Genomic DNA, 23,133 nt, shown 5'->3' with positions numbered 1-23,133 from the left:
GTATTAGTCATATACAAAAAGAACAAAACAGTGATATTTCATTCATTTATTTTACGCTCATTATGTAACATATGCAATTGAAATACCTTCCATATATATAAAATACATTTATATTAAACAAGATTGCTAGTAGAAAAGTCCCAATATATGGAATAGGCTAATTGGTATAAATTATTGAATCCAGTAGATATATCAATGCAATATTATAATTACGCTGGATGTCACTTTTATTTCTGCAGTTTTGTCTGTGGATCGAAACCGAATTGCTTCTAGCAATGTCACAGAATCAAATGTATTTTATACAGAAAGAGTTTTAATTACTTCACGATATTATTATATACAATATTTAATGTCTGAATTCTTAACCCTTGCTGTACAAAAATTTCAAACAGCTCTCATTTAATGCTTATGTTCTATTTTGTAAAAAAATATTATTCATGTTTCGTCAAAATAAACAATTAAGAGAAAATGTTTAGATTTTACTACCTTTTTATTTTAAAATTACAAAATTGCTTTACAATTTTACAATCGGCGAGTATTTTATAAGAGTAAAAGTTGCAATCAATCTTATGGGACCAGTATCATCTTTGAGATCTTGTACCATCACTAAAAACTACAAGAATTTTATATTTGTAACAATTTTTTTATTTTATAATAATTTACAATACTATCAGAACATTAATTCAGTGTAAGGTAAGTAAGCCAAGAAAAAGATGTATTTATTTATATAAGTAAATTCATCAATAATACTTTAATTATAATGTTCATAGTTTTATTAACTATGAACATTATATTTAACTAAGTAACTAGCGTCATCCGGTCATAACGACATGAGTGACATCGTATGGGTACTTTTGTCATTCCATCCCTGGAGGCAGTGGTTCTAGCGGGTTCATCGGTGGAGTATACTGGGCATCCTGTTGAAATAAAACAATTATTTCATTTATGATTTCTTCCTGTATGGTGGTAGGCTTCACATATAAAATTACAACTTTTTATGAAAGGAGTACCAGCCACTTCTAGTCAAAACTGAAAAACTATAAAGGAAACAGCTTAGATTTTGACAAGATTTACTTTTTATTCTTTTAGAACAGAGAAGATTTCCATTGGAAGATGTTATGCCTGTCCTGTAATGTCACTGCCAAATCTGTATCCTATAACTAAAACGCATAGCAAACTTGACGTGACAGATAGGTGAGACTGAGTTCCCCACGTAGAAGACTTTTTAGTCTACCTTTGGTTAATATTTAGGTACCTGATGTAATAGAGCAGCGAGGTGTGGCGGTAAAGGTGGCGGCAGCTTAGCCACGTGAGCACGCAGCGGCTGTAGCGCTGTCGGGATTGAGGAGAGGGCTATTTGCAGCGCTCGTGGCGGTAGTACAGAGAGCAGGGTGCACGAGCCGGGCAACAGACGTGTACAGCACTTGATCCAGCCTTCCCAAGCCACTTTGTTCGTCCACACCTGTAACAGTCCCATAAAAAAAAACATTGTGAGATCTACCCATGGAATAAATTCGTAATATCATGACGAAACAAAAAGTACAAAATATATTGTTATATTATAATAATCTTTATTATGGTAGACAGCCAGATAAATTATTTATTTATTAATTACAAACACATAGAGTACATGACATTAGGAAAAAATAAATTGTACAAATATTTATGGTAGATTTTTATCCCATGTTATGTTATATTATTTATTTAGTGGTCCAAAGGGGTGATTAAAATGATTTTTAATAAATATGCCAACTATTATTTAATTAATTAATAAAGTAACAGAAGTCATTACATAATGTTTGATAAATTATTGTCATTTTATTTATCATCAATATATATAAAGTACAAACATGTTGTTTTATAAACTACAAATATGTTTTCATATTTGTAGTTTATAAAACATGTTATGTACGAGATTATTCTACAGCGACTTATATGACCCTCTAATAATTTTTTTATTGAATGATATTTCTATACATTTTTAGTGCACAATGAAGTTTTATTAAGCTTAATAGATTATTATTAATCTTTTTTTTAATTTTCTATAAAAGTAAAAAAAGGTTATGTATGGTATTGATTTTTAAAATATAATCAACAAGCTAATTAGCAGCTATTAAGTGTTACTGATAGTCGGGAAGTATGTTAATTAATTTGTATGTCTTTATAATGAATATTATCACTATTATCATATTCACCTCTTTCTCTATGAGAAGTTGGAGCACGTTGACCACGAGTGGTTCCAAGCCCGGGTACAGGGTGAGTCCCTGCAGTACGCTGCGCATCATCAACACCGGAATTTCAGGTTCTTCACTCAACCGTTGTAGTACAGCCGCTATTACCTTTTTGAAGAATAAATTCATTATCATTATTTATCTGTCCTTCTGTTTGTAATCTCGTGAAACGGCTGGACTGATTTTGACGGAGCTCTCAGATATTAGTAGCGTAATGTGGACTAATAACACCATTGCTAGCAATGTACCATATCAGGTTGACCGTGGGGAACCGTGTGGATTCCCCTTAGAAACCATCGTGATAAATTCCTGATGAGTTTACCACGATGGCCTAACTGACCTGAATTCACGATCATTATGTCATCCTCCACTGGTGTCCCGCCAGTGTAAAACGTTAACGCTGGCGGGTGCACCATTCCATTATCATCAATAAGAAAAAAATATATAATAATAATAGTGGGTAGGCGGTTAAATAAGTAACAGCTGATATTGTATATGTAGTATAATTTTATTTATTTTAAAATAGTAATTCTTTATAATATAGTGTAAATAGTAGTTATAATTTATATTTACATCCCTATGCTATAATATTTGTGATTTGAATACCTGCCAGAAGACGCTAACACAACTTTCACTATCTCACTGTGCAACACACCCATACAATGACATCCATACTTGATGTACTTAGAACACAGGCCATCTTGGAGAAGAGACTTCACGAGCGCATTAACACCTTTGAAGCACAACTGAAGGCATCCCCACAAGAACCCAGCTTGAAGCAACTTAGTGATGAGTTCCAGTGTTTCCGTGAGCAGATGTGCTCTTCAGTTGCTTTGTTGAGGCAGCAAATTGGCCACCTTATAACCAGCATGGATGCAATGGAGAACCGTCACCGCAAGAAGTTCTTGCTTCTAGGGGGAATTGCAGAGAGGACAGATGAGGCAGTATGCGATGTAGCAGTCTCCGTCATTACCAAGCACCTAGGAGTACAGGAATGCACATCTGATAAACTCGAGGTCTGCCACCGCCTTGGTGCTCCTTCTGCTGGCCGATGTCGCCCCATTCTGATGAAGTTTACTGACCCATCACTTCGTCAGGCGATATGGGCAAAGAAGACGCTTTTTAAGGGCAGCTCGTATCTGCTGACGGAGTATTTGACTCGTTTGCGGCAGTCGCTGTTCTTCGAGGCTCGAAAACATTTCGGGATCCGTAATGTGTGGACATTGGATGGAATTATAAGTGTGAAGCTTCCTGATAATTCACGTGTCAAGTTGTTTACATTAGAGGAGTTGGAAAAGCTGATCGCTTTACATAAGCCAGCCGAAACTTATGCGGCGCCTGCATCTGTGAATGTGGCTTCGGTTTCTGAAACTGTGGGCGTCAGTGGTAGGTCTGCTTCCGCTGTTACAAAGCAGCAGCGGTCGATCAGGGTGACCAGGAAATGATCTAGTCGTCGCGTGTTTATATGCCTTGTATACTACGTATATACTTCTCCACTCGAAAACATTATGTCAGTGGTTATATTTCTATTATTATGATATTTTTCTTGTTCTCTTCTTATAGTTTACACTTACAATTTGTTCATTTATTTATTTATGTATATTGCTGTCTATGATATTACCGTCATATTGTTTTTATTTTATATTTAATACCGTCTTTTATTGTATAATATTAAGAGGCCTTTCACATTTTTTGGCCTAAAAGCAGTGTCTTTGGGGTTCTGGTTCTAAGAAATTAAGAGTCGGATATACATTTTGATTCCTGAATTATATAGATAGATATCTAATCTTAAAAACAACATCTTTGAAATGTTAATTTTCTCTTTGTTAGTCTTCCTAATTTCTAAAATAGTTTATTCAAAAACGCTAAGAGACAGAAGTTTGGGGTCGTCGTTCATTAATAAACAAACATAAATTGATATGATATTTGTACTAAAACTTGATAATTACTTTATAAATTGAGACAGCATCGTCCTTTTTTTCATTTTCAACTTAAATATCTAAAAAATTGATCATAATGAAACCCGAAATTTCAACAAAACTTTGCCATAATCATTTCTAATTTTCTCATAAATACAACGAAATTTTTGAATAAAAAAAACATAATAATAAAGTTAATATACTTGTAAATTAGAAATATAAAAAAAAAAATATATAAGTTTCTAAGAAAAAAATAAACAATAATAATAATTTAAAGTTGTATAAATTCCGTTGCGCCAAAAGTAAATTCTCAGTGGCGCGCTAGCGCTCGTCGAGGTAGGACCTATGCCATTTTTTACAACACCGCTAAGATAAGACATTCGTCAGTGAACATTAGTATAGAGCGACTAAACCATTTTGATAATTTAAGTAATATTTAATTAATTTTGCTAATATATACTTATTTCTACGAATATTAATTTAAAGTTGTTGTTAAATATATATATAATATTTATTTTAGCATGCCAAGACAAAAGTACAGTTATGCTACAAATAAAACCTACCTACCCTGCTGGACTATGAAAAGCACAAGAGCATGGTATTTCGTCACACTAATGGCAATTAATTGTTAAAATTAAAAAAGATAACATTTTAGTATTTTTAAAAATAACGCTTATCTGAGAGAAAAATGTAAGAAAATGTAAACCAATTTTACTCTATGTTTATTTTGTAGTTTTTTTCTAAATTAAAATAGGGTTATTGTTTATAAAAATACCATTATTATTTTTACGTACATTTGTCTTGTGTTATATAGTGTATATCATCTAGTATGCAATGTGGATTGTAAATAAATTACCAAATTATATATAAATTATATTCCTTAATGTTTAGAGATATTTTATCCAATTTTATTTTATTTTACACAATACAGATATTTCTAAATTGCAGCTATTCTGTTATTATACTCGTTGGACTTTCATTACTGTACAGTTATGTCAAATAATTATGCGTGTTTGGGTGAAAAGTCAACAACATTATAAATGTTTATATTTAGAGACTAGCTTTTAGCTCGCGGCTTCGCCCGCGTGAATATGGGATATATAGGTTATCGCGCGTTTAAAGATCCGTGTACAGTATTGGGACGTTATATATAAACCTTCCTCTTGAGTCTATCTATTCTGTCTATTAAATAACAACGAATCAAAATCTGCGTAGTTTTTTAAGATCAAAACATACATAGATCTATTACATGTGTAGATGATATTTTAACCGGAAATTGAAGCCGTTAAAATGGTATTGGCAGATCAGTTGGAATCATCGGTATTCTTGGTATATAAGCTGGTTGCCCAGCTAACGTACCGGTTATAATGGTCTACAATTAAATTGTCTTTCAATTCTTTAGTAAGCAATATATCCAATGGGACGCCATTGCACATGTTCGGCGGGCTTAATAAGCGAGCGGGCGGATTTCATGACTGGATCATGCTTTTGAGAAATTCCTTCCTCAAGTTTGAGCATTTAGTGTGGGAAATCACTATCTGTGCTTCCATAAAAATGAGCTCTCAAATTTGTCAGTAGTTTTAAACTTTCAATTAAAGTCCATAAGGGAGACGATGTTAATGACACAGAGAGTCTTTCAGAAATCTCCAGCAAAAGTATAAAAGTAATCCCGCCAATGAGAGCAGAGGTGTTTCTAAGGTCTTTTAAGGTTCTGTCCAAAAGCTCTATAGCTCATGGTGATTTCATTACATATAATCAATGAGGCGTCTTATAATAATTTATAAAAAGGTTTGACATTAACAATTAATTATTTATCAAGAATCAAGAATCGGCCAACCAAGAACGAGAAGCTGCAATATCAGCCAATATCATGCGGCGACGTCAATGATGCAGGAACAGCAATGATAGCAGTTGAAGCTTTTTTTTTACAACTTAGAATGGCAAACAAGCTGACGGCTCTCCAGATGGAAAGGGGTAACCGTCGCCTATATACATGAGCAGTACCTGCCATGTTCATATCAGCACATTTTTTCCCTCATGCGTTGCCATTCCTGAAAACTCGGTGTTATTCCCCTGTACCTTGTAAATTCACTACCATATATATACACAGGTAGTCTATATAGATAGATATACATATACACAGATAGTATACCCTGAGAAAGGTATATAAGATAGACTACTTTATAGTGCGAAAAAAGTATTGTAAGGGATTAAAAGCGGAGATGAAAGGTTGTATAAAAGTATCGTCATTGTTTAATTGAAACAAAGAAACTTTTTTAGGTTATAATCTAAATATATTTCCTTTATTTGGTCAATTTCATTATACCACGCTGACGAAGTCGCGGACACACCTAATATACATATAAGGATGGGACCTTTAAATCAAAACAAAGCCTTGAAAACACAACTATTATATATAAATAAAATAATTATTTGCTAAGTATAATATTTAGAACAAGTGAATATGGCAATAATGTATCCGACTCTTATAATAAATTATATTGTATCTATTAATAAATAAACTGAATTAATATGTAAGAAGAATTAATTAATAAATTTATGTTATAGTAATTTCATCTTCCTGTCCTTATCCCAATTATTTGTTACTCATATTACTTAAGGTTTTGGCTTTTAGTTGTACAATCGGCCAGCATCCTGACATCAACCCTCTAGGAATAATATAATAAAAAAATATGGTCATTATTAGCACTTTGATAATTAAGATAAATCACGTTATTTAAAAAAATCCAATAAGTAGTCTCAGTTAAGTAGAAACATATCACATTATTAATTAAAATATTACAAGGATCAAAATGGTTCATACTAAATCCACACCGATTGCGCTACACGGTTATTTGCGTCTGTGTGCGTGTAATACTGTGTGTGTGCGTAAATCCATGCGATTATACCTAAAGTTGAGCGGCATCATTTTGTAATAGGCCTCTTAATGAAGTTTTGTTGTGACTATTTTTTTTTTAAACAACTCATTACTCATTGTCATTACGACTATCTTGTTGACATTTCATAAATTGTAATCATTCAATTTCAATTTGAGCATTTGATTGACACCGACTGACATAACCACTGATTGTCACTGAGCTTTCTCGACTGCGTTTCGTTTCACCTTTTTGTATATAGTATTGCTTGACTTTATGTATTGATAATTATATCTATTTATACTTGTTACAGCGTCCCGGCAGGTAATCAAATTACAAAGCGTTTTTGGCGTTTATATATTACTTTAGATTAATAATTCAATTATTATAAGTTAATCTTTAATATCTATACTTATTAATATATTTATTTTTTTTTATTTTCTATATAGTATATATATATACATATATTTATTGTATAGTTTTTAAAATTAAGTACTTGAGACTCAATGCTAACTGATGAAGACTCGTATGACTCTGCAGGTGATAGTAGTTTATCGTTCCATTCCGCTAACTCACCATTTTCTGACAATATTTGCATCAAAAACTTACTATGTGAAAAATTAGAAAAATCAAAATTTTTTAATGTATGCCACATAAATGCTCAAAGCGTGCCGGCACATTATAACGACTTGCTCGACACATTTTCTGAACCTAATCTCCACGCGTTACTGATCTCAGAATCATGGTTTAAACCTGGGTTACCTTCAACAACTTATCCACTTCCTGGCTATGTCTTAATTAGGAACGACCGTACAGGTAAAGGTGGCGGCGGTGTCGCTATTTACCTGCGTAGTAATATAAATTACAAAATAATTTTATCTTCACCTTCGGAATTCGCAGGCACAGCTGAATTATTATTTATAGAGGTTGACTTCAAGGGGACCAAAGTTGCTGTCGGTGTTGTTTACTGCCCACCTTCAACAGATTTTTTCTTGGATCTTGATACTGCCATTGATCACATAAATACTTGTTATAAACACGTCATCATTATGGGCGATTTTAACACCAATCTGTTGAAGGACTCTTCTGAATCTCGCAAGTTAAAATCCATATTCGCCTCCGCGGATTTCACAATTTTACCGTTAAGGCCAACACATCACAACTTTAGCACGGATGATACGTGGTTGGACATCATCTGCACATCCTCAACCGATCATGTTATCGAGTATGATCAGTACAGCGCTCCAGCATTTTCACGTCACGACCTTCTACTACTAACTTATAAAATCAAGCCTGTTAAGCCAAAGCCAATCATCGTCAACGTGCGTAATTTCAACAGAATTGATAGAACTTTACTTTGTCAGGACGCTACACTTATTGATTGGAAGCCGCTGTATGACACTGCGGATATTAACGACAAAGTATCTGTGTTTAATGCACAGATCTTATGTTTGTTTGACAAACATGCCCCAGTTCGTAAGGTAAAACTGCGTCGTCCGCCTGCTCCGTGGATTACAGATGATGTCCGTAAGGCTATGATGAAGAGAGACAGAGCTTTTCGCACTTATAAAAAGGAGAGAAGTGCTATTAACTTTCAGCTGTTCAAACGGGCTAGAAATCGTTGCAATCAGGTGGTAAGAGCTGCAAAACGCCGACATATTCATAAAAATATTTTAAATTCACCTTCAGCAGACGTATGGAAATTCCTCAATTCCCTTGGTTTTGGGAAAGCCCCAACCATCTCCGATTTAACAGTGCCATTAAATAATCTTAATAATCACTTCTCCTCTGTAACAACTCTCAATACAAGTATTAAACAATCCACCTTACAGGAAATTAAATCCATGCCTGCACTCGCTTCTGACTCGTTCACATTTTCTCCAGTATCTGACGACGATATACGCAAAGCAGTCCTATCCATTAAATCAAATGCCAAGGGCTATGATGAAGTGAGTAGAGCTATGGTCTTTCTTCTATTAGATATAATTCTTCCTGTTCTTACTCACATTGTTAATTTCTCGCTATCCTACGGCTGTTTTCCCAAATTGTGGCTAAAGGCATTTGTTATACCCCTTGCTAAAATCTCAAATCCTTCTCTTCCTTGTCATTTTAGACCTATATCGATCTTGCCATTTCTCTCAAAAGTCCTCGAGGTTATTACTCATAAGCAAGTTTCCTCTTTTATTGCAAATTCCAACATTCTGAGTCCTTTCCAATCTGGTTTTCGACCTGGACACAGCACCACCACTGCATTACTCAATGTAACGGAAGATTTTCGTGAGGCTATGGAGAACACTCGACTTACCATCTTGGTACTAATTGACTTCTCCAATGCCTTTAATTGTGTTGATCATGACCTGCTACTGATGTTACTCTCCCATCTAAACTTCTCGCCGTCAGTGCTGGAATGGTTTTCTTCCTATCTTCGTGGTCGCCAGCAGGCTGTGCGCTCCGGGCAAGACTTATCTAACTGGTGTGACTTGGTCGCTGGTGTTCCACAAGGCGGTATTCTCTCTCCACTTCTGTTTTCTCTTTTTATTAATCTTGTTATCTCACACCTCAAATGCTCTTACCACCTCTACGCAGATGACCTACAACTTTATGCCCAAGCTGAACCTAATGCCATCAATGCAGCAGTTGATCAACTAAATGCAGATCTCGACAGTGTATCCCGTTGGTCCCGTCGTTTTGGCATATCAGTTAACCCAGTCAAATGCCAGGCGATAATAATAGGCAGCACAAAACTTCTATCCAAGTTAAATACAATCAATTCGTATGTGCGTTTTGAAAATAATGTTATCCCGTTTTGTCACTCCGTTAAGGACCTAGGTATATTGATTGACCCAACACTTCGATGGCATTTACAGGTAGCGGAGGTATCTCGCAGGGTTACAGGTATTCTCCGTGTTCTTTATCGGTTTAAATTCTTTCTCCCACCTTCCACTAAATTGCTCCTTGTCCAATCACTTATACTTCCGCATTTTGATTATGCTGACGTGTGTCTTACTAATCTCTCCCAAGATCAGTTGAATAAGTTGGACCGATTACTTAACAACTGTATTCGGTTCATTTTTGGGCTGAGAAAGTATGACCACGTCTCTAAATTTCGCTCAGAACTTAAATGGTTGTCAATTCGTAACCGCAGAAACTTGCGTATCCTTTGCACACTCTTCTCCATCATATTCGACTCTTCCTCTCCCACTTATTTGAAAAATAGATTTCGGTTCATTGGCGACTCTCATTCACGTAACCTCCGTTCAGTTCATAACCTCCTTCTCTCTACTCCTTCCCATCATACAAGCTTTATGTCAAACTCCTTCACAGTTACGGCAATTAACCTCTGGAATATAATGCCTGTAGACCTGCGTAGAGCACCGAGTAAGACCATTTTTAAAACGAAACTATTTAATTACCTGTTGAGTCGTCAAAATGAGCTTTAACTGTTTGGCGTTGAGTTAAGTAGGTACTTTCAACTATATTTAGCGTATTTATGTATTTATTCTGTATAATTTATATATTTCAATATATATATATATGTGTATGTTTAAAGTATATATTATATTTATATAACATAAATTATATATGTACATAGATTTTGTTTGCCTAATTATTTAGTACAGTATTATTATCACAAATTTTTGCCATTACTGCCCTACAACGCTTTCTAGTTCTACCCAAAGGTTAGCTGGTAGAGAATGCCATATGGCATTAAGCTCGCCTCTTGTACACTCTTTATAGTGCAATAAAGAATAAAAAAAAAAAAAAAAAAAAAAAAAAAAAAAAAAAAAAAAAAAAAAAAAAAAAAAAAAAAAAAAAAAAAAAAAAAAAAAAAAAAAAAAAAAAAAAAAAAAAATATCCCTAGACAATTCACACAACATTATAAGTACTTAGGCTATTTTTATTTTAGATATATTGTTCATTTTAATAAATAAAAAAATAAAATTCCATGCGCACGAAGTCGTGGTAAATGACTACTAAGAAATAAAATCATTAATATTTTTGTACAATATGTAGATATATTTATCACTTACGTCTTGTGTGTATATAAGTTTCTCAGCAAAGCACAGTGCGGTCGCCTTTATGATGTATTTCAGATCCGCTTTGTTGGGGTCTATTAAATGTAGTTCTATAAGTAACTCGGCGGGCGTGACTGCAAATAAACACATAGAAAATGTTATTGCCTGATCATATTAGATTAGAATAAGTTACATTGGAAATTAACTATATAATGAATCTGAATAACTGTCATTTGGGATAAGTCCGCCATTGTACAATTTATTTTTATGATCATTGCATTGTGTGTATTTAAATGTTTTTACTGAACAACAAACAAACATATACAAAACAAATTATATCCGAGGATCATAGATAGAAGTACATATGTTATAATTATTGCAATCAAAATATCTTGTACTTTAGAAATTATTTTACTATATTTATACTTTAGGGTGAACCAATTAATAATAGCATATACGCGTGAAAGTGATCGACTTTAAACTAAAATCATTTTCTTGACTAATGCAATTTATTCGTGCGTCACAGGCTACTTTTAATCTTGGCTATACAATAGTTTGTGCCGTGCGAGGAATCGAACCCACGACCGTCAAAGGTAAGGCAGTGTGCTAAACCTCTATCTAGACCATCGAGGCCGTAATAGGTAGACAGTTTTTTTACGGTTAAATATTGGTATAAGAACAATAAAACTACTTACAAACCATGCACACTGAAAAATTAAACAGTAATAAATTGACCATTTTTAAAGTGATATCGAAGTTTTGACAAAGTTCTGAGCAAAGGTAATGTACCACAGACAAGGAACGATTTTTTAAGTGGTCACATTCGACATTCGACATAACGAAATCGTGTAGTTAAGTACACACTGAAACTGATTTTCATCCCTGTTTTATAGGTGTGTAAAATATATTAAAGATACCTTTAATCCTTTACAGGTTTAAACATTTGATTTATAAATGTTTCCATTGGTCTATCATAAAATTGAAGATACGTTTATTCAAATTAAATATGACAGTATTAAAAAATAGATTATATAAGTATTTAACATTATTATATGTACTACAAGACATCCATTTTTATAGCATTTACTATAAAACAATATGACATTATATAGTAGTATATTTGTATATGTTTTTATTTTTTTATATATGTAACTAATTGTCTTATATCTTCAACAATAACAACAAAACATTAGAGATATAATTACTACACTTTAAATTTGAGACTATCATCTATCATCGCCTTACTTTGTTCCTAATTATTAGATATGCTTTATACTTGCAGACATATTTATTTATCATTAGTCATTACCTGGTGAGTTCTCCTCATTAATATTTTGTAAGCCCAGCAACTTGTTAAAAACTTCTTTTACCACAACGGGATTCAACTTGATAAATTTAGGTAACGCAGCACAAATCTGAAATATGCAAATACTCTATATAATAGAAGCATAATAATCTTTATTATAAATAATCTTTATTATATCATTACATAGTACAAGACAAAGACTCTCTCACTGTCTGTCCCTATGTATGCTTAAATTTTTAAAACTACGCAACGGAATTTGAAGCTATTTTTTTTAATAGATAGAGTGATTCTAGAGGTAGGTTTATATATATAATACATGAAGATCCGTACGAAGCCGGGGCGAGTAATTAGTACAGTACAAAGTACAAAGTCGCCGCCGCTGTATGTTCACTTATGTATTTCAAAACACGCAACGGATTTTAATACAGTTTTCAGCAACAGATTGAATGATTCAAGAGGATGGTTTATATTATATGCTATACTATACTATAACATGTATGTTATAGTTTAGAACAAGACGAGTAATTCAAAGATTTCTAATGCATAATCGTGCGAAGCCGGTATTGGGTCGCTAGTTAAAGATAAATAAACAATCCTATAGTTCATTAAGAGTCATCAATCATCATAAACTTACAGTCACTTTTCATCGTTTAATCCCAAAGCAGTACTACTACTGTTGTATACAAGTAATATAAATAGGTACTTAAATACATTTTTATAAACATATACCTATACAAATATTATTAAAAGATATAGTGTGTGAGTTTAGATGATAGGGGTAATCACTGGTTCCATTTTAAAAATTCTTTTAGTGGTCATTTATTGAGGGAAGCAATTATACAAGATACATATGTACATCAGTAGAAGATATATAGATAGAAAACACCCAGCCAATATAATCAATTATACACATCAATACAAAATTGTGTCTAACGAGAATCGAACCCGCAATCATTGAAAATAAAGCGGTGTGCTAAACCAATAGACCACAGTGGCCCACAAAGTTACTAAGGTCAATTATAAGGAATGGCTCACTTCTTTCTTGGATAATCCCGTGAGTACAGGTATAAGAAACCGTACGTCTGATACCCGCGTTGCGTACAGCTCCCGCACACGTGACACCAGCTCCGCACTAGGTGGCGCTGCAAGCAACACATATTAATTACTAGTTGTCCCGGCAAACGTTGTTTTGCTATATAAATTTATTAATTTATAGCGTTATTAATCTATAAAAAAATAATGGTTGATAGTAGAAGGGTGAAAATTTAAGGCCGTAAGAATTTTTAATGCCACATAATAAAATAAAAAAAATAAAAAAAAAATTTGGTGTGAGCCACCCTTAACACTTGGGGGTTTTAAAATTGGTTATAAACCTATTCTCAGACATACTGAATATACAAATAAAATTTCATCAAAATAGGTGAAGCCGTTTCGAAGGAGTATAAACACGCAACCTGTGACACGAGAATTTTATATATTAGAAAATTAGATTACTATCTAATGTATTCTGGGAGTTAAGATTTATATCTATATATGGGATAATTATTTATTTAAACTTTATTGAATTGTACAGTTGGCCATAATGCTCTTATCTACCATCCAACTTTAAGGTATGCAGAGATACTCCAAGGTGTCCATAGGCTACGGTAACCGTTTACAATGAGATGGTCTGTATTCTTGTTTGCCGTAGTAAAAAAACAAAAAGAACATGTTTTATAAATACTAAAATAATACTCATTAATTTTCATTCGTAGTGGACATATGCTCTAATAAAAACTAACCTTTCTCTGTGAATATATGTACGAGTCGAGTTAAGAGGGTCTCGGCGCCACGTGGGCACTCGTCAAGCAGGGCCCGGAATGCGGGCCGTAGGTGCGGCGACGCCGGCTCGCCGCCAGCGGCGCCCATCGCGGCCCGCACCGGGCCTTCCATCGCGCGAAGAACCACGCGCTTCGCCTCAGACCCCGCACATCCGTACACGCGACCCACTTCCACTATAAGCTCTGACAAAATAACAATTCATTAAATGTAGACATATCACTTACGAGCACATATTATACGAGTAGGTGCAAGACATCTTATAGACATATTTAAAAACTTTTTTGTAAATACCTATATATAAAGGATTGAAAAGCGAGGTCGTGTGCAAAAACATTTCGAAACAGAGGTTGTCAATTGCATAAAAACTAATCCTGGAACATTTTCCGTAAATAAATGATTCTATTTACCCACTGATCAAACAACAATCACAATTGCAACTTATAAATGTACAATGCTAAAAAGGTGCATCCATTCAAAGATGTTTGACCTTAATCCATTTTTAGCTACACAAACATATCATATCATTTTGAATGAACAATGCATCGTCCTACTTTACAATCAGTAAAAATATATTATGCGAGTATATTTTAAAAGAGACACAATTCCTCTATGCTCCATACACAGACAAATTCATACTAAAATTATAAATGCAGAATTTATTGCCTCTTTACGTTTTTTTTTAATTTGATGAAAAGATAAATTATATCACAAAAATGGAAACATCTTATCTTCAAAATATCAGACGAAGTCGCTTGTAACAACTAAAACACAACGAATGACAATGGAATGAATATGGACGCTATATGAATTAAAATAAATCACTAACCTTCATTATAAGGAAACAGAGCCATAACCAAATTTAAACACATTTTGAACATCTCATCATTCCATGGCATCGACAAGCCGTGTCTGGCGGTGAGCAATTCAGGTGTTTGACTTCCTAGTGAGATGAATCCTAAATATAACAGTGCATGCTTCTCTATCACTTTCTTTACAGATTCTGTACTACGAGTGTAGATCTTGACCACTGATTTTAAAGCACTCTCCCTAATTTCTTCATTTCTCGATACTGCAAAGTCATTAAATTATTTTATTATACTTAACAACTTAATTCTATACACATGGAATTCGATTTTACAGATACACTATGGATATAACGTTTTCATACGACGACCGTTATTATTTATGTAGTGTAAGTTACTTGTGACGAAAACTGTAAAACTAACTTTCTGGAAAGACAGATTTAATGTCAAAGTCAAAAAGGCATAAGAAGCGTACAGAAATACTAGAATCATGTTTTTATTAGAACACAATAGAAACATGCCATCTGATTTTTAATGGTCATAACCTAGGCATGCAAAAATGTAACATGTTTAGGGAAATATCCACTAGAATGGAAGACAAGTTAGTATGAGAAGTAGTAGTATTAACTTATATTAGTACTTATTGTTATAGCATAAAAAATAATACTAACAGACATGGCATATGAGCGATGGCACATACTTATGAGCACGAGGTGGTCTCATTATACACAGTTCTTCCAATATTTCTAATGCTAGAAATGCAAACTTCTCTTCAGTCACTAAATGTTTTAAATAATCTACAGCTTCATCTGTAACTAATGGAGCTTCAGCATATATTTTTCTAAGTAATACATCTTTTGCGTTTTCCACTACAAGATCTCCTCCCTCTGACATTTCTGTAATAAGTGTACACAGCAACTGATTGTAATTCTGATCAGGTTTCTCATGAACTTTGGGCTGCAGAGTCACTGGATGACGATTGAATCCCTGCATAAAAGCATATTCCTCATACAGCCATGATATAGCCAAATCTATTCTGTTCAATGGGTCTTCTAATATATAATTTTGAACTAGATTTCGAATTTCTGGTGTATAACTTGATGCAAAAATAGTTATAAACTTTGATCGAATTTGAGAGGCGCCACCGATAGCACTTTCCTTTTCCGCGTGTAAAATTCTTCCAACTGCTTGAATCATTAACTTCTCTTTTATTTCTTTGGGTATGGGACGAGTTATTTCTTGTAATTTCAACAGTTTGACTTTTTGTTTTAATTTAGGAACTGTAGGTGTAGGTGGGGGTACAATCTTTTCTTTTTCTTTAGCTCTTCTCTCCTCTTCTTTTAACTGTTCTTGACGTGTCTCTTCCATTAGTTTAGAAACCGCACTTTCAACTTTTCTTTCTATTTTTGTGGACTCTTGTAACTTAGCAACAGCATTTTTTAGAGTCATTTTCTCATCATCATCTCTAAGTAAAGGAATTTTAGCAGCAATATCTGACAGAGATGGTCGCTCATCCACCGGTGGAACAACTGGTTCATCTTTAATTAGGGACAACAACATTTTTGCTAAATTCCTCTTTTGTGCTTTGCTCCCCGAGTTAGGTATGGGTTTATAAGCATTAAGAAAATAATTGGGCATTTCATTGGGAAGTGTATTTAATAATGTATTCGTTACAAGGTTGACGACATTATCAACATTGTTCAAACCTTCAAAAAGTGTGTCTTCTGTAACTGAAGATTTCAGCATAGACTGATTGCTGTCTTCTTCAAAAAGATTAAAATCACTCCGACTGTTACTGTTACTGTCACTTTCTTGACTATTACTTTGAGGAGAGTCTATTCTAATTCTTTTTGAAGGAGTATCTCCATTCTTAATTTCACCCAACCGTTTATTCCTTTTTTCTTTAGGTACGGCCTTGTTTATTTCCTGAGTTGTCATGCCTATATCGATGAGCAGTTGAGTAAGTTGCGGCAACATTTCGTTAGATGACGGATGCTTTATTAGGTTTATCAACAACATCTTCAAATGTTTTCTTACTGAATTGACTTGGGATTGTGACAATGTCGGTGGTAACGTAGTATGTAGGTCGCCCAGTGCTTGTATGACTCGGGCCAAGTATTTGGGTCGTAATTTTGCAAGTAGGCATAGAGTTGTCATACAAGCCATCAAGTTCACACTAGAAATGTGTTGTGAATTATGAAATTTAACTAACAACTTGAATATGTGCCTGAAAATATTAAATGTAATAAATATTCACATTTTTTAACATCTAAAGTTTTAATACAAGTACATGTATTACCTACAGTATCATATTATATTGTTTGGAACTTATATATTAGAAAAAAAAAACGTAATTACATGAATAGCAATAAAGATACTCACTCTGATTCCTCTTCAAGAGCTAGTCTGTTTATGAATGGCAGATGCTTTGGTAGGCTGTCTAAACTCAATTCATTGTCTGTACCTTCACTTGAGCTCTGAAGTAATACCACCTCCTCCAAAAACTTAATTGAATTTGTACGAATGCCTTCATTGTCACTGTCTATCATGTTTAAAACCAACAGCTGTTGAAGGAAGAATTAGATTACTGGCTATATTTAAGTATTTGAAATTAAACTAAGTAAATTTAAGAATATTAATAATATGAACATGTTAAGTGTTCCATTCTTAATGATGTTGATAGTTAACTATACTTTTTGTAATTAGTGTTAAGGTATACTTTTTAGATTTAACAAAATTATGTTCTTATGATCATGACAAAGCAAAACACATTTACATATAAATGACTGTAGTAAAATAAAATTTTCATAGGATATGTTGTTATATACTATATATATTCATAAAAAATAAAAAAAGCGGTACAATAATTATTTTTGATAAGATTTTATTAATATGCCACCTATTTTATTATTAATGAAATAATACATGGTGTAAAAAGTTATTTCATTTTTGAAGTCTACTAATGTACAAACATAAAGTTGAGGGCACAACTAGTAGTATTATGATTGAAAACTAACCTTCAACTGTGTAACATGTTCCCAAACGAACTGTAACTCAGTTGACTCAGCATCACTCATACAAATCCATGTTAATGTATTTCTATACACAATACTGGCAGCCTGTATGGCTCTCTTCTGTACGGCAATCACATTGTCTAAGAGGAGAAGCCGAAGCTGACTGACCACCTTGGGTAAGTGATCTGGATGTTTTTTACTAAAATCACAAATAATGGAGACAAATTTCTTAGCATTCATTATCATGTGGCACAGAGGGGAAACAGAGCAGTGATCCAGGTATAGGTTTAAGAAGCCCCTTAGTCGGCATATGTTAACATGAACCTTCACCATCCATGTTTCTGCCGAGTCAAGTCTAGTAGTAGCCTGCGAGTATTCAGATATGTATTGTAGTATAGAACATACTGCAGTGCTAGACAGACCAAGATCTTTTAGAAGATGGTAGAGAGATTTCGCTGGTATACCTTTCAAAGTGGGAATTTCAACCACATATAAATTAAACAAACAAAGAAAACATGGCCATAATGAAATTAAGTTGCTTGTCAGCAAACCAACTTCTTGTTGATTAATGATTAACGTATATCACTATTTTTAACCAATTAACAATAGTGTACTATAATTTACAATGTTTTAGTAGTATTCCTAATTATTTTGAATACTGAAAATACTACTTGACTGAATCCAATGCAATATAAGTAGGTTTATTTTTTATTTAACTGAAAATGCAACAATCAATGACCCACTTGATGGAATCGTTGTGACTATCAACTATATGACAAGTAGGTACATGAATAGCACCAAGGACACATATGACACTTGCAATGTGCTACTCATGTGTACTATTCCAGAACACTAAGATATCATATCTCTTATCCTATAATTTCACTGCCTAATCTGTACTCTACAAACACTACTACAACTTACAAATAAACAAGTCAACTTTTTTACAGTCTTCCTAAAATACTACTTCTATATAACTCTTTTAAACTTCTTCATATTATATAGATTTATTATAATTATTTGAGATAAATTAAATCATATTTGCAAATGCAATACTAGTGAGCTTCAGTCATAATCATTAAAGCAAAAATACAGATCAAGCAAAGTCTATGAAGTTTTTAATTTCTAAGTAATTGCTAAAATGCACAAAAAAATTATAATGAAGATTATTAAAACTGGGAACCAATTCCACCATTGCAGATAATGTATCATTTTAACTTGACCACCACACGGTCTACCTAAAAATTGCCATTAATTTACAGTAGGCTAAGTGATCTGATATCATCTTATCTTATATCTTCTAGTGTTATTTCTGTCTATGCTAATTGTATATGCTGGCTGGGTTCATATACCATTAGCATAAGGAGGAAGCTTCATTTCATTATAATCCATAAAATTACAAAGGTTATTTTTATATGATTATTTAATTTAATTAAATAACCTATTAATTGCATAGATCTTCAAAATTATCTCACCTCAACTCTTCAATGAAACCAACAACAATTTTTTTAACGTCGGTAGATTTATCACTAACACAACTTAATATATTGTCCATATATACAGGGATCATCTGAGGCGTTTGATGTAAAAGGATTTCTATGGATTTTCTTAGTAAATCTGCCTTCTTGTTGCCCTCCGCCATTCCTGCTTCGTTGAGCCATTGTATCAACTGTTAATAAAAACAACTTTATAATAAAAGTCAATATCCAGCTAAAAATATTACAATACATTTATTGTAGTAAATTTAAAATATATCAGCGCGATCACAATGTGTAACAAACCTGATTCTGTGCGAGAGTGGTACTTTGATGGTATTTATTAGACATAATGGCAGTATTATATCCAGTTAAATTTCAAACATGTGAAATATCATTCATTTTATATTAGAATCTGTAATATTTTTATCACAATTATTTGCATCTACAAAGAAACATTTACGAATTTAAATACAGCATACGATACAATGAAATGACATGGAATCAAATTCAAATTTAAAAAGTCTCTGTACTCTGTGCTGTCACAAAATGACAAACGAAATCAGATTAATGACTCACTACCAGACCAAGATGTTGTGAAAATTAATTTAGACCTTATTTAGAAGCAATAAAGTTTATTTTTATGAAATGTAGGAATGTACATATCGACTTCAAATGTAAAACTTTATATTAAAGCACTCTGTCCCTTTCGCATTATTTTAGTAAAATGAACAAATTTTTAGCAATTTACAAAATTTGTTACTAAAAAAATAAAAAATCTTTATTTAGAAGTATATTGATAAAGAAATGCGTATTTATAAATTGCCAGTATACCTTCCTTAAGTTTAACTCCATGGAGTAGAATATATAATATTCAATATTACATATTCAATTACGCACTACTTTCTTTAAAAATTATTTATAGGTTTCAGACTTTTGAGTTATGAAAATAAAGTATTAACATCTGTATAAAGTTTCTAGTATTATTATAACCTAAATAAAATCAATAGCTATATATATATATATATATATATATATATATATATATATATATATATATATATATATATATATATATATAAATATCCCCTTGGGCACTTTGTGGCTCAGACGTGCCGTATAGGTAGTTTTTTGTTGATCCTTTTTCACTTGTTGATCCGGAGGCCTTTTGTTGATCTAATGCCAAATGACCATATATAAATGTTGATCCGTTTTGAGCCACAACTGTCACGACGAGTAATAATAATAATTACGCGATTTATACACGATTTTATACAAATCCACCTTTTTGGCATACGAGCAGTTCTTGATCCAATTCAAACGGGCCAATCAGGGTGCAGCATTTGCCAAGGGCTTCCTCATTGGCACGTTTGGGCTACTACATTATGGCTACAGTAACTTAATAATGTCTAGCTAGTATTTCAAGAATAATAGTCTATCTAATCTAAATATTCATAGAAATCAGTCTGGAGTAACGTGACTCCAGATCAAACCTCAATACTTATTATTTTTTTGGACGGGAATCTTTTCTTTTGTAACAACGTTACTGAGCGAATAAAGAGAAGACGCAACGGCGGATCCAGGGGGGAGCGTCATGGAGGTCATGGGAGTCATGGGGGCGTCATGACTCTCCCCCCTTAGCCCAGGACTTAGGTAGACCACTAATTGAACTAAAAAATAATGAAACAGCAAATTTTTTTGCACGATCGGAGTGTTGGTGCAGTAGTATTAATTATAATTAAACATTGTTACTTAAAACATATCAGTTAAAGTACTATAACACTAAAAGCAAAATAGGTATTTTCAAAATACTTTTTCAAAATAAATTACCCTTTGAGTTTTTGTCCAAACCTCAGATATTTTATTTATTTTAGGTATATCAATCATTACATAGTATAGTATAGTATAGTATAAAACAAAGTCGCTGTCGCATCTAACAAGTACATAAATAAAGAAAGAAGACTTTTTGGCTCTGAATATATTTCAAAAATCAATTACTTGTGTTAATCAATTTACATACTCGTTCTTATTTCATAGTATAGTGTTTTGATCCGAATATATACAGATACCGTAACGGTCTATTAATTATGAATTTATTATACCTAACCTAGATATTTTATTTTGACGAAACTCCGTGTAGTAGTAGTATCCGATAAAGGTATGCGAACCCTAAGTATTATTTCAAAATGACCAGTAATTTCGAAGAAATAAGCCTTTGAATTTTGAATTTTGATTTTAATAAGCCTTTGAATCAACTTACCAAACGGACGCTCAAGGTTCGATTCCCGCCACCGATTTTTTTTGTTATTTTTTTTTGTCTTTATTCTAATTTTAAATTAACTATTTTAATAATTAAATGAATTTAATCGAACAAAACGTTGTTAAGTATTCAATTAATTTTAATTTACATTACCTATTGTACTTTCTAAATTGTAAAGCAGCTAACAATTATAGTAAGATCTTATAAATAACTAACACAACAAGTAAAACATTTTAAATGTATTTTCTTTATTATTACAAATATTTTTTATGCATAATATAATAGTTAATATCACTTAAAATTAATTTAATACTTAACAACGATTTTATCGATTAAATTCATTTAAATATAACCCATAAATGTATAAATATTATATATAAATAAATACATAATGATCTGATAATCATATTATAAGTACAGTCTCAAATTGAAAGTAAGAAAAACAGAAAATATAGAGAGAACTATAGGGATATAACAGAAAGATGTGAAAATTGGAGAAGGACAGTAAAAAAGTTACAAATTTAAATAATGTTCCCGCAATTTCTGTTTAAATGAATTTATTACATTATTATATATATTAGGCATACGACTAGCCTTATGACTGTTACTTTTTTTTTAATCTATACATCTATACATGTAAATAAAATTGGAGTGTCTGTTTGTAATATTGAAATAACCGTTTTTACTACTTGCATATGAATATAAATACGGTATACACCAAAATAACACATTTTACAAGTTTTGTCTGTCTGTCTGTCTGTTTGTTCCGGCTAATCTCTGAAATAGCTGGACCGATTTTGACGGGACTTTTTTTGGCAAGTAGCTGATGTAATAAGGAGTAACTTACGCTACTGTTATTTTAGAAAAATAAAATAAAATTTCACGCGGACGAAGTCGCTGGGGCCAGCTAGTCTATAGATATACCGAGATTTAATATTTAAGTTGCTATTATGTTGTTGACAAAATTTTACTGTAATGTTACTATTACGTTATCCTACACAATTTGTATTATTTTGGATGAATAAATAAATAAATAAATAATAATCTATACATCTATACATATAAATAAAATTGGAGTGTCTGTTTGTAATATTGAAATAACCGTTTTTTACTACATGCATATGAATATATATAAGGTACATATACCAAAATAACTATTTTTATAATTTTAGTCTGTCTGTCTGTCTGTCTGTTTGTTCCAGCTAATCTCTGAAATGGCTGGACCGATTTTGACGGGATTTTTTTTGGCAGGTAGCTGATGTAATAAGGAGTAACTTAGGCTACTTTTATTTTAGAAAATAAAGTTAAAAACCACGTGGACGAAGTCGCGGGTACAGCTAGTGTATAATATATTAGAGATACCTACGTGTTTTTTTATTGATGACTAGCTGTACACGGGATTTCGTCCGTGT

The 23,133-nt window shown here is 32.7% G+C and overlaps 1 protein-coding gene across 1 annotated transcript; it reads right to left on the bottom strand.

Annotated features, from left to right (window-relative positions):
• Positions 1–31: 31 nt before the first annotated feature.
• LOC131842167 (symplekin-like) lies at positions 32–19,836 on the bottom strand. Its single transcript, XM_059190696.1, has 13 exons — positions 19,768–19,836; positions 19,462–19,655; positions 17,990–18,185; positions 17,355–17,536; positions 15,644–17,199; positions 14,996–15,238; positions 14,130–14,351; positions 13,384–13,490; positions 12,352–12,457; positions 11,058–11,176; positions 2,196–2,339; positions 1,256–1,462; positions 32–917 (listed from the first exon to the last, which is right to left on the bottom strand). Exons 1-13 carry the CDS (start codon positions 19,810–19,812, stop codon positions 858–860), a joined length of 3,381 nt encoding a protein of 1,126 aa, XP_059046679.1. The 5' UTR covers positions 19,813–19,836; the 3' UTR covers positions 32–857.
• Positions 19,837–23,133: the final 3,297 nt, after the last annotated feature.

The sequence above is a fragment of the Achroia grisella genome, unplaced genomic scaffold, assembly GCF_030625045.1.
Source record: "Achroia grisella isolate CSIRO2021 unplaced genomic scaffold, CSIRO_AGI_Agris_v1 utg2138, whole genome shotgun sequence".
Classification (NCBI taxonomy): Eukaryota; Metazoa; Arthropoda; class Insecta; order Lepidoptera; family Pyralidae; genus Achroia; species Achroia grisella.
This window is presented reverse-complemented; position numbering and strand designations above follow the sequence as displayed.

Coding starts and splice junctions, on each gene's coding strand:
- LOC131842167 (XM_059190696.1), bottom strand. CDS start 19,812: ATGTCTAATAAATACCATCAAAGTACCACTCTCGCACAGAATCAG. Junction 17,537..17,989: donor AACATGTTACACAGTTGAAG/GTTAGTTTTCAA, acceptor TTCCTTCAACAG/CTGTTGGTTTTAAACATGAT. Junction 1,463..2,195: donor AACTTCTCATAGAGAAAGAG/GTGAATATGATA, acceptor GGACTGTTACAG/GTGTGGACGAACAAAGTGGC.